Source organism: Mustela nivalis, assembly GCF_964662115.1.
Source record: "Mustela nivalis genome assembly, chromosome: X".
Taxonomy (NCBI): Eukaryota; Metazoa; Chordata; class Mammalia; order Carnivora; family Mustelidae; genus Mustela; species Mustela nivalis.
The window spans coordinates 86,377,080-86,392,766 of record NC_139040.1 but is presented as its reverse complement, the minus strand read 5'-3'; the positions used below and the strand labels follow the sequence as shown (position 1 = coordinate 86,392,766).

The window sequence follows — 15,687 nt, the reverse complement described above, 5'->3', positions numbered from 1 at the left end:
GTTTTGTTTTCTGTTCTGTTTCCTTTAAAAATGATTTCATTCCCTGGCCCAGTTTGCAATAGAAAAACAACATTCCAACAAATGAGGTCCTTATGGATTTTTTAAATTACTTTTCATTATTTGTTAATCAACTTATTGTTTCCTACATGCTTACATGTTATATCCTCAAAAATATATTAATGTTCTTTGTGGGATTCTAAACTCAATTAATAAAAGTATACCCCATTTCATTAAAGATTCAAACTTTCAAATCTTGAAGTCAGAGTGGCTAGGGTGCCTCCTTAAATCTCAATTTCAAGATAGATATTTCCCTCTGTATGTGTGTGGGTTCTCCAGATAAACAGAACCAATAAGAATGTGTGCGTGCGTGGGGGGGGGGTAAAGAAAGGGATTGGCTGATTGATTGATCGATGGATGGATGGATTTTTAAAGAATTGACTTACACAGCTATTGAGACTGGCAAGTCCAAATCTGCAGGGCAGACTAGTAGGCTGGAGATCCAGGAAAGACTAATGTTGTATCGCATATCAGAAGTCAGACTGGAGGCAGAATTCCTCCTTCCTGTGGGATGGCAGTCTTTAATCTCTTAAGACCTTCGACTAATTGCATAAAGCCAACCCACATTATGGAGGGGAATGTTCTTTGCTTCGTCTACTGACATAAATATTAATCTCACTTAAAAACACTTCACAGTAAAATCTAAACTGGTATTTGACCAGATGTCTGGGTACTGTGGCCTAACCACATTGATACATAAAATTGGCTGTCACAGTGTGTACATAATGCTTACTATAAATCCACCCAGTCATGGAAAATATCTGTAGATACATATTTGTATATATTAGATAGATATTCTTTAATGTGTATTTGGGTGTGTGTACATAAATATGTGTAAGATAGATATTTGTATTTGTGTGTGGGGGGGTTATATCTATATAGCCAAATAAAAAGTCCATTCAGAAGTAATATATATGAGTGTATGCATATATTTGTGTGAGAGAAAAATATCTACAAAAGTAAAACTATTTTATTTTACAATAATACTATCTAAAAATGACACAGATTAGGTGATTTGGAATGTTAGATATATTTTATTAACATTCCTCTGTATGGTGATTTTTTTTTCCCCAACACAGTGCTCTCAGTGAGTACTTGGCAGAAGCAGCAGAGACCTGAAGAATTCTAGTAGCTGTTGTACTTTTAGACCTGACCTGAAATGATTTCTGCCATCCTAGTTCATGAAGTAATGAAAAATTACTTGAAAAATTCCTCTGAGGAAAGAGGAAATGGTCCTGTTTAAAATACACTGAAATAGTTACATCTCAGATTTTGCAGTGAAAGAGAAGACCTGTTATATGCTGATCTATATTTGGACTTTTTAATTCAGATTTTTAAAGAGCGAGAAGAAGATCTAAGGCGTTTGTCTCGCCCATTGGAATGTTCTTGTTTCCGAACATCTATCTGGGATGAAACTCTTTATAAGGTGTGTATGTTTCCCTGAGCTCCCTTATTTTAAGATCATGAGAAAAAGTTAAAAGGGTATTGTCAAAAGTAAAAGATTTTAATCTCTGTCATATCCATTTAGATGTGTTGAATTTAAAAAAAAAAAGAAATAATCTACAATAAATTGTTTGAAAACTATCAAACTTTAAGAGATTTTGGTTTTGATCTTAAGATTGTGTTGCAATATCTACCAAGTCACACTGAATTAGTCAGTTTTATGATGATTAATTTGATACTGATGTTTGTGACAGCAGAGGTTTCACTGACCATCATCCATTGTGATCTGTTGTGATCTCAATGCTGATTGGAGCTGTATCAAATATTGAGGTACCTCTTCAGGATATAAACTAGTCTGCTTCAGTTTGGATGGCATTACAATAGCAATATTTAGGGAAGAGTTTGGAGAAGGGAGTCTTATAATGAGATACTTTATGCCTCGAATATGGTAGCTTCAACTTTCATGCCAAAGTGGGGATTAGCATTCTTCAACCAGGATTGTTTCCATTGCTGGGATGAATACCATACTGCCTGCAGTAGTTGTAAAGGTTACAACAGTAGCTGTGTTATGGAAAAAACTGAAATTACCTTATTAGCACATAGGCTCCTTATCCTGCTTCCTCTCTTTCTCCTATGAGGTCTGGTGATTTGAAAGACTGGCTTCTTTGGGGCCCTTTCATGGTCAGACCTTTCCTTCAGACTGCTACTAGTATCCATTGAGAAGTCTGACTCTGAGTGGGAAAGCATCCTTCTCTGTCATTGGTAGCTACAGCCTCAGTATCAACTGCATCTGACAAGTATCTACAACCAGAGAAGCACGAAAACCTGATTTGCCAAGGAGAAAAATCAATGGACCTTAAAAATAGCCATTGATTTATTTTTTCAACTAATTATTTTTTTCCCAATATTATGTTGACCCAGCCTCACTCTAATAGCAGATCATTTTGAGATACCTGTCTAGGAAATACTGCTCTAGATTAATTTGGGCCGAATTTCTCTCAAAGCCTTATTCCCATAGAACAGGTAACCGTGAATAAGGATGGACATGACGCACTGATAAGAACCAACTGCGGTGTGAAGGATGGCAATACATAACACGACCAAAGACAATTGGCTAATCACAACACTGCTGTGAGTGACAATGTCTCTGCTGTGGTTAGCTTTGGTGCCTTCTCCAAGGTAAATTCAGCAGTGACATTAACACCGACCTGGGAACTTGAAACCTGAACCCCCATGCTTAAGTAATAAAACTGATTGGAACAGAGACATAGCACTACTATCTTCTACATCAATGTTGCATAGAGCTGACTTAAATTTTTATATTGTTTTATTCTACAAGCACTCATTGCATATCTGCTTGATGTTTTTGGACACACGAATGACTAAGACCAGGTTCCTGCCCTCTAGTAGGGGAGAAAAGAACATTATACAGCTTACTAGACAAATTGGAAGGAATTACTACAATGGAAATGCAAATAAAAGAGCCTTAAGAGAATAGAGGGAGGGTATGGTTAATTCCAACTCCTTACGTTAGTCATATTTCTCTGGATGAAGTCTACTTTAGGGAAGCACACCACTGGACCATTTTTAATTCAGTTGGATCAATAACATATAGCTGACAATAAGCCTTTTGAAATGATAATGCTACTAATTTCTCTTATAATTTATTTTGTATGTTGAGGGGAGGGGCCATTTTTCTGTGTGACTCTGATATTTTTACAAAAGTGATTCTTAGATTTATGTTAAATATAACATTATTAAGTTCTGATCTTTAGAGCAGTCTGCATTATTGGACTTAAATATTTGTTCAATGGCTGGATTAGAAACTTTTTATTTGGCCCAGTAAATCAGAGTTTTCAATTATTCCTAAGGCAAATGTGGAACTAAATTAATATTTTTTTGAAAATTATCAATGGAAAGAAGTTTTCTAGCATTTTACAAATGTTTAGAACTTTAAAAAATTCCAGCTGAAAGATAAAAATCAAATAGTAGCTTCATCTTCTCATTTTATTTGTGTTATATCATATTTGTTACCAATGTTTGTTTGGGACTCATATTACTATATTTTGCTGTCCATATGTTGTAGTGTACTTACTCATTTGCAGAGGTCCAGGACTGGGTACCTGTTAGTAATATTACACTGTACTTCTGTTCTGTTAGGCTTGGTCCAGCATTGTTTATCAGCTGATTCCCAATGTTCAGCAGCTGGAAATGAACCTACGGAATTTTGCTGAAATTATTGAGGCTGATGAAGTGCTTTTGTTTGAAAGAGCTACTTTTCTGGTGAGAAATTTCTATTCTGCAGATATACTTCACACTTAACTTTCTTCTGTCAAGCAACAGAGAACAACACATTGCTATTTTCAGGAAAAACCTTTTCTCCTCTTGTCTTTACGTCAGCATGTATAACCTTAATTACAAAGTAGTATTGTTAGCAGGTGACCTCAAAGAAGTCCTTTGGTGTGTAGCTCTTTAGTAGTTAGTAAAATTTAGATTTTTACAAGCTGGCCTTACTATAGAGTTTAGATTATTTCTGCTAATACTTCATTTGTGTTAAAGAATTCCTAATTTCCTATTGACTTTTATTGTAAAATGAGGGGTATTTTCCTTTTGATAAAATTCTCATCCCACTCCTTTCTCCAAAAGACTGATATGAAGACTTTTAACATGGAAGAGATGTTATGGTTATCTCAGTGACATAACTAAGAATTCAGATGGAGAGGTGGAAGGGAAAAGAAGCACCTTGGTATTTTTATTTTTCTTACATAAATTCAGCTTAACTGAGGAGCCTACTGTATACATGGCACGAGGGGGATGCAATATTGTGTTTATAAGTAAAATTTTAAAGAATAATAACAAACTAATTTGAGATGTCACAAAGCACTGCATAAGTAATTGCTGATCAGTTTAATAAATATAACTCTAAGAGCAGCTCACAGTAAATAATATGCTTCTAAGCTCTATCAGTGCCTGGTGAATTTTATCGATTGATGGATTGATTAGCTGATTGTCTGGTAATTTTAAAACACATTTTTAAATTTCGAGCTTGGTTCCCCTTCTATAAAATGGAGATCACATATCTGTAAGTTTATTGTATGGGTTAAAATGGGACAATGTAATGTTAAGCCCTAATGAAAAACTTAGCATATAGGGGCGCCTGGGTGGCTCAGTGGTTTAGGCTTCTGCCTTCGGCTCGGGTCATGATCTCAGGGTCCTGGGATTGAGCCCCGCATCGAGCTTTCTGCTCGGCGGGGAGCCTGCTTCCCCCTCTCTCTCTGCCTACTTGTGATCTCTCCCTGTCTATCAAATAAATAAATAAAAATCTTTATAAAAAAAAAACTTAGCATATAGTCAGCAAACTATTAAATGTTGGTTCCTTCTGTTGTTATTACAGCAGAAGGCAGAGAATGCAAACTGTAATTTTTACTCCTTCCTTTGTGGAAACATTATTTGTAACTGTTGCCATGATTGTGAGTCATACTTCCTTCTAAGTGGTACAGCTATGGCAAGGAGTCCTAACTAGAGTGTCTTTCTGCCTGAGCCCATTGGCAGGGGTCACTTGCTTGCAATTATACTACCCTGTGTCTTCTTTTTCTGATAATGTAAAAAGCAACAAACAAGTAAGCTATTCTGATCATCTTGGTGTACACAACATGGCAGAATCCTCCTTTCAGCAGGACTCTCTTGCCTTATCCATCACATGTGATCAAAGAGGTTAACCTGGTATAAGCTCCCTATTCCTCAGTAACAGTAACAGGTGGCTTTGGTTTCTCTTGAAGACCAAGATTATTTGTGATGGACCATTTTCACTGAGGGGTTTGAAGTCAAGCAAGGGGAACCTGTTCCACCATTGATTTAGAAATTACCTTTTGAAAGTTTCACATGGTTTCAGTAAATTGCCCTGTGAATTTTCTTCTGGTGAGCAACTCACTTTTGCTTCCTACTGGAAACTGTATATCTGAATATTCAGCCTGTAAGAAATACATGGTTTTATTAAAATCTGAAAGTGTTAGAGGAAGTGTTTTTCTGTTTTTTTTTAATTTTTTATTTTTTATAAACATATATTTTTATCCCCAGGGGTACAGGTCTGTGAATCGCCAGGTTTACACACTTCACAGCACTCACCAAAGCACATACCCTCCCCAATGTCCATAACCCCACCCCCCTTCTCCCAACCCCCCTCCCCCCAGCAACCCTCAGTTTGTTTTGTGAGATTAAGAGTCACTTATGGTTTGTCTCCCTCCCAATCCCATCATGTTTCATTTATTCTTCTCCAACCCCCTTAAGCCCCCATGTTGCATCACCACTTCCTCATATCAGGGAGATCATATCATAGTTGTCTTTCTCTGCTTGACTTACTTCACTAAGCATGATACGCTCTAGTTCCATCCATGTTGTCACAAATGGCAAGATTTCATTTCTTTTGATGGCTGCATAGTATTCCATTGTGTATATATACCACATCTTCTTGATCCATTCATCTGTTGATGGACATCTAGGTTCTTTCCACAGTTTGGCTATTGTGGACATTGCTGCTATAAACATTCGGGTGCACGTGCCCCTTTGGATCACTACGTTTGTATCTTTAGGGTAAATACCCAGTAGTGCAATTGCTGGGTCATAGGGCAGTTCTATTTTCAACATTTTGAGGAACCTCCATGCTGTTTTCCAGAGTGGCTGCACCAGCTTGGTCTTGTGTTATTAATCTAATTATGTAATGCATGTGCTATGTGAATACGTATTCATGTATATAATATACACTTAAATAATTTTTAGAGCTAAAATTAATTTATTTATTTTATTTTTCTTTTCTTTTTCTTTTTTTTTAATTTTTTTTTTATAAACATGTATTTTTATCCCCAGGAGTACAGGTCTGTGAATCGCCAGGTTTACACACTTCACAGCACTCGCCAAAGCACATACCCTCCTCAATGTCCATAACCCCACCCCCCTTCTCCCAACCCTCCTCCCCCCAGCAACCCTCAGTTTGTTTTGTGAGATTAAGAGTCACTTATGGTTTGTCTCCCTCCCAATCCCATCTTGTTTCATTTATTCTTCTCCTACCCACTTAAACCCCCATATTGCATCACCACTTCCTCGTATCAGGGAGATCATATGACAGTTGTCTTTCTCCGCTTGACTTATTTCACTAACCATGATACGCTCTAGTTCCATCCACGTTTTCGCAAAAAATAGAGGAAGTGTTTTTAGCTAACACGGGTGTCCATAATGAATAAGTTCATGTATAAATAGTAAATCCTTTGAGCTGGGAAACCTTTAGTTAAAACTTTTATTGTTTTTTGTGCTTGTTTTACTTAAAATTTTCTAAATGTTTATTTTAACTCCAGTTAATATACATGTTATATTAGTTTCAGGTATAAAATACAGTGATTCAACAATTCCATATATCACACTGTGCTCATCACCATGAATTGCACTCCTTAATTGCCATCGTCTGTTGAATCCATCCCCCCACCCATCTGCCCTGTAGTAACCATAAATTTGTTCTCTATGATTGAAAGTATGTTTCTTGATTTCTTGATTTGTCACTCCTGTTTTTTCCCTTTGCTTGTGTGTTTTGTTTCTTAAATTCCACATATGAGTAAAATCATATATTTGTCTTTCTCTGACTGACTTATTTTGCTCAGCATGGTACTCTCCAACTCCATCCACGTCATTGCAAATGGCAAGATTTCTTTCTTTTTATGACTGAGTAATACTCCATTGTGTATGTGTGTGTGACATCTTATTATCTATTCATCAATTGATGGACACTGGGGCTGCTTCTATATCTTAGCTATTGTAAATACCACTGCTATAAATTTAGGGTTGGGTATGTATATCCCTTTAAATTAGTGTTCTTGTATTAATTGGATGAATACCCACAAGTGTGATTCCTGGATCATAAGGTAGTTCTATTTTTAACTTTTTGAGGAACCTCCATACTGTTTTCCAAAGTGGCTGCACCAGTTTGAATTCCCACCAACAGTGCAAGGAAGTTCTTTTTTCTCCACATTCTCACCAACACCTGTTCTTTCTTGTGTTATTCATTTTATGCATTTTAACAGGTGTGAGGTGATCTCTTATTGTAGTTTTGACTTGTATTTTCCTGATGATGAATGATGTCGAGCATCTTTTCATGTGTCTGTTGCCCATCTCTATGTCTTTGGAGAAATGTTTGTTCATGTCTTCTGCCCATTTCTTAAGTGGATTATTCATTTTTTGGGGTGTTGAGTTATATAAGTTCTTTATATTTTGGGGGTATTAATCCTTTATCAGATATGTCATTTGCAGATATCTTCTCCAATTCCATAGGTTGCTTTTTAGTTTTGTTGATTGTTTCTTTTATTGTGCAGAAGCTTTTAATTTTAGTTCCAGTAGTTGATTTTACTTCTGTTTTTCTTGCTTCAGGAGACATATCTAGCAACAGGGTTATGTGACCGATGTCTAGAAAGTTACTGCTTGTGTTCTCTTCTAGCATTTTTATGGTTATAGGTCTCACATATAGGTCTTTCATCATTTTGTGTATGGTGTACAAAAGTGGTTCAGTGTCATTCTTTTACATGTTTCTGTCCAGTTTTCCCAACATCATTTGTTGAAGATTCTGTCTTTTTCCCATTATGTTTTTTCCTCCTTTGTCAAAGATTAACTGATCATATAATTGTAGATGTATTCCTGGATTTTCTATTCTGTCCTTTTGCTCTCTGTTTTTGTGCCATGACCATACTGTTTTGATCACCGCAGCTTTATTATATAACTTGAAGTCCAAAATTGTCATACCTCTGGCATTGCTTTTCTTTTTCAAGATTGCTTTGTCTATTTAGCATCTTTTATGGTTCCGTGCAAATATTAAAATTGTTTCTTATAGTTCTTTGAAAAAGTCTATTGGTATATTAATAGAGGTTTCATTAAATATGTAGATTGCTCTGGGTATTATGAACATTTTAACAATATTTGCTTTTCCAATCCATGAACATGCAGTGTTTTTCCATTTCTTTGTGTCCTTTTCAATTTATCAGTGTTTCATTATTTTCAGAGTACAGGTCTTTCATCTCTTTGGTTAGGTTTATTCCTAGGTATCTTTGTATTTTTGTTGCAATTGTAAGTGGTGTTGCTTTTGTAATTTCTCTTTCTGCTGTTTCATTACTGGTATATACATGAGCAAGAGAATTCTGTACATTGATTTTGTATCCTGCAACTATAATGAATTTATCAGTTCTAACAGTTTTTTAATGCAGTCTTTCAGGTTTTCTGTATATAGTATCATGTGCCCCGCCAGTAATCAATTGTTTATGTCTTCCTTAACAATTTGGATAATTTTTTTTTCTTTTTGCTGTATGATTGCTGTGTTAGGACTTCTGTTGCTATGTCGAATAAAACTGGTGTGAGTGGACATCCTTGTCTTATTCCTGACTTTAGGGGGAAAGCTCTCAGTTTTTCTGTATTAAGGATGATGTTAACTGTGGGTATTTCATGTATGGACTTTATTATTTTGAGGTATGTTCTCTGTAAACCTTTTTTTTTGTTGAGGATTTTTATAATGAATGGATGTTGTACTTTGTCAGATGCTTTATCTGCATCTGTTGAAATGATCATATAGTTCTTACCTTTCTCTTACTGATGTGATGTGTCATGTTGACTGATTTGCAAATATTGAACTACTTTTGTAACCCAGGAATAAATCCCATTTGATCATGGCGAATGATTTTTTTAATGTATTTTTGAGTTTTGTTTGCTTGTATTTTATTGGTAGTTTTTACATCTATGTTCATCAGGGATATTGACCTATAGTTCTCTTTTTTATTGGTGTCTCTGTATGGTTTTGGTATCCGGGTAATACTGGCCTCCGAGAATGAATTTGGAAGTTTTCCTTCCTTTTCTATTTTTCGGAATACTGTGAGAATAAGCATTAACTCTTCTTTAAATGTTTAGTGGAATTCACCTGTGAAGCCACCTGGCCCTAAGCTTTTGTTATTGGGAGATTTTTTTTTTAAAGATTTTATTTATTTATCAGAGAGAGAGAGGGGGAGAGAGCGAGCACAGGCAGACAGAATGGCAGGCAGAGGCAGAGGGAGAAGCAGGCTCCCCGCCGATCAAGGAGCCCGATGTGGGACTTGATCCCAGGATGCTGGGATCATGACCTGAGCCGAAGGCAGCTGCTTAACCAACTGAGCCACCCAGACGTCCCTGGAGATTTTTAAATTTCTGATTCAGTTTCTTTGCTGGTTATCAGTCTGTTCAAGATTTCGATTTCTTCCTGTTTCAGTGTTGGTAGTTTATATGTTCCTAGGAATTTATCCATTTCTTCTAGATTGTCCAGTTTGTTGGCATATAGTTTTAAATAATACTCTCTTATGTTCGTATGGTCGGTTGTTATTTCCCCTCTCTCATTTATGATTTTATTTATTTTGGTCCTTTCTCTTTTTTTCTTGGTAAGTCCAGCTTAGAGGTTTATCAATTTTATTAACTTTTTTCAAAGAACAGCTCCTGGTTTCATTCATCTGTTCTATTGTTTTTTAAATGTCTTTATCATTTATTTCTGCTCTAATTTTTATTATTTCTTTCCTTCTGCTGGTTTAGGTTTTGTTCATTGTTCTTTTTCTACCTCCTTTAGGTATATGGTTAGCTTGATTATTTGAGATTTATCTTGTTGAGGTAGTCTTGTAATGCTATAAACTTCCCTCTTAGAACTGGTTTTGCTACATCCCAGAGGTTTTGGACTATTGTGTTTTCATTCTCATTTGTTTCCATGTACTTTTTAAATTCCTTCTTTGATTTCTTGGTTGAACCATTAATTGTTTAGTAGTATGTTATTTAACCTCCATGTATTTGTGGTCTTTCTGATTTTTGTGTGTGTGGTTGACTTCTGATTTCATAGCATTTTGGCCAGAAAATACACATGGTGTGACTTCAATAATCTTGAATTTATTGAGGTATATTTTATGGGCTAATATGTGATCTTTTCTAGAGATTGTTCTGTGTGTACTTGAGAAGAATGTGTATTCTGTTTTGGGACGATATGTTCCAAATGTATCTATTAAATCCATCTATTCCATTATGTCTTTGAAAGTCATTGTTTCCTTGTTGGTTTTCTGTTTGAATGATCTGTCCATTGATGTAACTGTGATGTAAAGTCCCCTACTCTTATTGTATTATTATTGATTAGTTCCTTTATGTTTGTTATTAATTGGTTTATATTTTTGGGTGCTCCTAGCTTGGGAGTCATGTAACTAGTTAACATGCCAAAGTCTTGTTCATTATCGGAATTAACCACGCAAATTACTCCACTGAGTAAGAACAGCCATGTACCACCATGCACAGAACTGGGAAGGACCTTTCACTGTCAATCCTGTCCATGTCCAGGCTGGGTGAGGTTTCCAGTGTTGAATCAAATTAAGCCACAGGCTCCTGGAAGGGTGGTGCCCTTTCCTCATTTCCTTTAAATTGCAGCTTTGTAACCTCTGGAACCCAAAGGTTCCCTTTGGAACCCAAAGACTTTGGTTTACTAGAAGCTACCTCACAGGTCTTGGTTATAATGCTGCTGCATCATCATTCAGCATCATTTGTGGTTGGAACTACAACAGTATCTGATCATCTTTGAACCTCTGACATTCTTTTGTTTATATACATCTGTATATAAATATAAATATAAATATAGATGTATATATCTCATGTTCAGTTAGCCACTGTATAGTATATCATTAGTTTTTGATACAGTGTTCAATGAGTCATTATTTGCATATAACACCCAGTGCTCATCACAACACTTGCCCTCCTTAATACCCATCACCCTGTTATCCCATCCCCCCGACCCTCCTCCCCTCTGAAACCCTCAGTTGTTTCCCAGCTATTTTGTCTCTCCTGGTTTGTCTTCCTTTCTGATTTCTCCTCTTTCAGATTTCCCTCCTTTCCCCTGTGGTCCTCTGTGTTATTGCTTATGTTCCACATATGAGTGAACCTCCAACATTCTTAATTAATGAAAACATTCTTGGCAAATGTTTTCACTCTGGTCTATGTCCATCCAAGAATTAGACCTGTACCAGTGCAATATTAATAGCCCTGTCTGTTCCTTTTAGTCATGCCCTTAATTCTGAAAACCAACAAAATGGAACCAGTCTTATTCCATTATTACTAGCTGCCTATCCAGGCAGCTATGGAAAAAATCTTGCTTATACTTTATGGTCCTGCTTTGAACACTCTGTTTCAAAGTAAATACTTCAGGCCCATGGGACACTCAGGAGTGTGGAGAGGGTGCTGATAAGAAAGAGGTAGGGACAGATGGGGGCTTTCTTCACTGCATACTTAAGATTTTTAAATGTAATACCAAAAGCCACTATAAGTTATAGCTTTCATTAAAATTAATACATTAGGTAATATTTAATGATTAAAAGTAAGTGAGGAAGAATAGCACTGAACCAAAATAAATAACACTTTAATTCTCTAATAAAATTATAATGAAACACTACTGTTTGGGTTATCTATAGGGATATTTAAATTGTACAGAACATTGGCATAATATGGGAAAGAAGAGACAGTAAGCCAGGTGCCAAGTCTACCTTGAAAATCTGAATTACCAGGAGACTGGCAGAGGTCTGCCTCAAGGAGTAAGTAGCAGAGGGTGATATAACTACATTGCATATTTAAAGGCATTGCTCTTTTTCATAGGTGATTTCTCACTATCAGTGTAAAGAGCAGCGTGATGCCCACAGATTTGAGAAAATCAGCAACATTATTAAACAGTTTAAGCTGAGCTGTAGGTAAGCTATCTTGTGTGATTTATTTATGTCTAGAAAGAAATTATTGTCATTTTTGAGAGGTTCAAATAACTATAGTAGACTGTACTTCTGTATTCAGAAAAGTTCATTTAATTGAAAAGAAAGCTAACCTCTAAGGGAGCCTGCAATTCACTTAGGTAAAAGTCATTGTCCTTTAATGCAAACTCAACTGATAGAGAAGAAGCATTGAAGAATAAGCAGAATACCCTTTGAGATACTTAATCCTGTTTAGGAAAAAATAAACAGAAAATGTCCAAGAAAGTTTTGAAAAAGAAGAAAGAATTTATCCTACCAAATAATAAGATTTACTATAAAACTATAGTAATTAAAATAAGTAATGATTCAAGAATAGTATAGAATAGATTCTAGAAATGCCTGATCATGTTGTCTCACCTTTGATAAAATCAAGTTTGAATCATAGCATTGTGAATATAGGAAGAAAGAATGATGGAACAGTATAATTTAGTAAAGATTTAATCAGCAAATTTCTTATCCTGGTAAAACTTTGATGCCCAGAAAAAGAACAGGTCTAAGTACTGGTATAAGTTTACTCTTTTTATGCCTTAGCACTCTCTGAGACTTAATGGTGTGTTTATTCCTACATTTTTTAGAAGAAATAGCAAATGACATACAAATATAATTACCTTATTTGTTTTTGAAGAAGTGGGAGCATTTCTTGAATTGCAATATAACTAACATTCAAAAATATAGTTATTAATCACAGTGATAGGAAAGGTTCAACTTAAGCTTCTTAAATATTAGAGAAATCTTTTGTGACATAATATTTTAACATGGATCTGGTTCTAAGCCCATTTTACAGTCAATATCAGGTCCTAATCCACTTTATGTCTAAGTTACTTTCCAGAACATACTAAATTCAGCATTAGAGTTTCCTTGGAAAACAAAGTGGGGTTAGTGATTAACTGTCTTAATGAAGTGGAGAATCAAGGTATAATGCTATGAAATTTTTAACATAAAAGGTAAAAATGTTTTATATTGATATTATTTTATATTCTTCTTTTTCTCGTTTTTCCTATAGCAAACTAGCTGCTTCTTTTCAGAGCATGGAAGTCAGGAACTCTAACTTTGCTGCTTTCATTGACATCTTTACATCCAACACTTATGTGATGGTCGTGATGTCTGATCCATCCATTCGTAAGTTTAAACTTAAATGACATAGACATAGGCTTAAAGCCACATTCCTTTTTTTAAAGATTTTATTTATTTATTAGAGAGAGAGAGAGATCAGAAGTAGGCAGAGAGGCAGGCTAGGGTGGTGGTGGTGGGGAAGCAGGCCCCCTGCTGAGCAGAGAGCCTGATGCAGTCCTCGATCCCAGGACCCTGAGATCATGACCTGCACCAAAGGCAGAGGCTGAACCCACTGAGCTACCCAAGCACCCTTAAAGCCACATTTTTTAATTGACCTAGAGGTAGTACTTTATTAGATAATAAAAAAAATTTGTAGTGGGGATGGTTGCAAAGCAGTATGAATATACTTAATGCCACTGACCTGTATATCTTGAAATGGTTAAAATGGTAATTTTTTGTTATGTATATTTATCACAATGAAAAAGCTATTTCAGTATTAGTAGTAAATAGTTTTTTGTTTCATAGACTTACATTTTGTAGCTTAAAAATAATTTAGACTCTAGGGTATTTTGTTTTTTCTTCATGGTATTTCAAAAATCTAGTTCTAAATCAAGGGATTTTAAAGAAAAGATAATCCAAATGTATGATTTATGCTTCATATAGTAACATTTTTTTAAAAGACTAATCAATCTAAGTTCTGAACGACTAAATATTGAACGATTTTGTCATTGTATATTCTTAAGTACGATAGTCCCATATCTGTGTTATTGGCGTATATACAGGGAGGTATTTGGTACTTCCATGCCATAGTAACCATATTCATTATAACCACTGAAATAAAGGCTCTAGCAGTATTTCTTTTTTTTAAAATTTAAGTTCAATTAGCCAAATTATATCATTAGTTATTGATATAATGTTCAATTATTCATTAGTTGAGTATATCTAGGATTTTCTCAGAAGTTTAAATTATCTCTGATCCACTTGCTTTTCCTATTTTAGGTTAATATTAAAATGCAACATAAGATAATGGGTTTTATTCTAAAAGTAAACCAAAAGATTTTGAAATTTTATTTTGGAAATGTAGTATTTAGTATATAAACAAATCATCTACTTATTCAGAAAACTTAAGTCATGGTTAACTTGAGACTTCCTATTTCTGTATGTTCTCTGTGACATACATTGAAAGATTTGGCTCTCTTTTTTCTATTTGTTTTTATTAGTCAGACATTGCTTTGGCTACCTGTATTTATTCTGTTGGCTGTCTCCTCCATCCCTACCCTCAGCTTCTGCAGCTACTCTGATCAACATCCGCAATGCCAGAAAACACTTTGAAAAGCTGGAAAGGGTGGATGGACCAAAGCAGTGTCTTCTCATGCGCTAAACATTGCCAAATGTTGTTTCAAAAAACTTAGAGATACTGTTTCTTAATCTTAAGGTATTCATATATGTAGGCTCTGAACTGTGATGCTTACCACTTCTGTATTTCTTTCTTACTCTCTAGTCTTAATGTTTAACCTTGAATGCTGTTTACTAAAATAGCCAGTAAGAAGTTAGAAGATGAGCTGTTCATGGACTTGATGTGACATAAAATTATGTGATATGTAAGTGTTCTGATAACAAGATTCTAATAGTGTGTGTTCTGATAAATTGGTTCTAATAGTTGTGTATGCCAAAGCCTTTCCCAACATCATCTTCTTTTCCTTATCCAATAATAATCTGTAAGTTTGGAATATTACTGTTTTCTCAGCATGCATTAAAAATATTACTTAACTTCAACTATAAATAAACATTTGCAGTTAGGGATTTCAGTGTCTGTTTTTCTTTTCCTTGTTTCTTCAAATTTTCCCTAAGAAAGAGCAAATGAATATCAACAGTTATCCTAGGGGGAGGGGATCTGCTGGTTGGGAAATATTACAGAATAAAGTAGGATAGGAAGGATGGAGGTAGATTATAGCCTTAAAGTTAGGTAGAAGAGTTTTAGATATAATGTGATAAGAAATAGGAAACCAGTAAAGGCTTTTGAGGAGGGAAATTACATGGAAGGAATTTTGAAAGAAAATTAACCTAGATTATATGGGCTGACTGGTGGCATTTGGGGAAGCTTTGGCAGTAATGTACACCTGAGGTGTGTTGAAAAGTCTTTTCCAGGATGCAGCTAGAGAAGGAATGAATAAAAAGTTGAGGGAAAAAAGGATTCATGAGATGTAAAACTTCCTTCTCTGTAGTCCATTACACCTAATGGGACATGCCTTCATTATGCTAGTCAAGTAATATTAAATATTAAAATATTTTTCAAGAAGTTCTGTTTTAGGAGAAGCACAGA

General features: G+C 35.3%; 1 protein-coding gene across 9 annotated transcripts in view; it reads left to right on the top strand.

The window, feature by feature from the left end:
• The window catches only part of RRAGB (Ras related GTP binding B), a 37,304-nt gene extending 22,137 nt beyond the window's left edge, over positions 1–15,167 (top strand). For 7 of the 9 annotated variants that reach the window (XM_082717459.1, XM_082717457.1, XM_082717460.1 and 4 more), the window contains 5 exons: positions 1,388–1,483; positions 3,661–3,783; positions 12,166–12,257; positions 13,315–13,430; positions 14,648–15,167. In XM_082717459.1, coding sequence (XP_082573585.1) covers positions 1,388–1,483; positions 3,661–3,783; positions 12,166–12,257; positions 13,315–13,430; positions 14,648–14,745 — 525 coding nt within the window. In that variant the 3' untranslated portion in view covers positions 14,746–15,167. The remainder of the gene's footprint in view (positions 1–1,387; positions 1,484–3,660; positions 3,784–12,165; positions 12,258–13,314; positions 13,431–14,647) is intronic. The other 2 variants (XM_082717455.1, XM_082717461.1) reach the window with 2 other exon arrangements.
• The last annotated feature ends 520 nt before the right edge of the window (positions 15,168–15,687 follow it).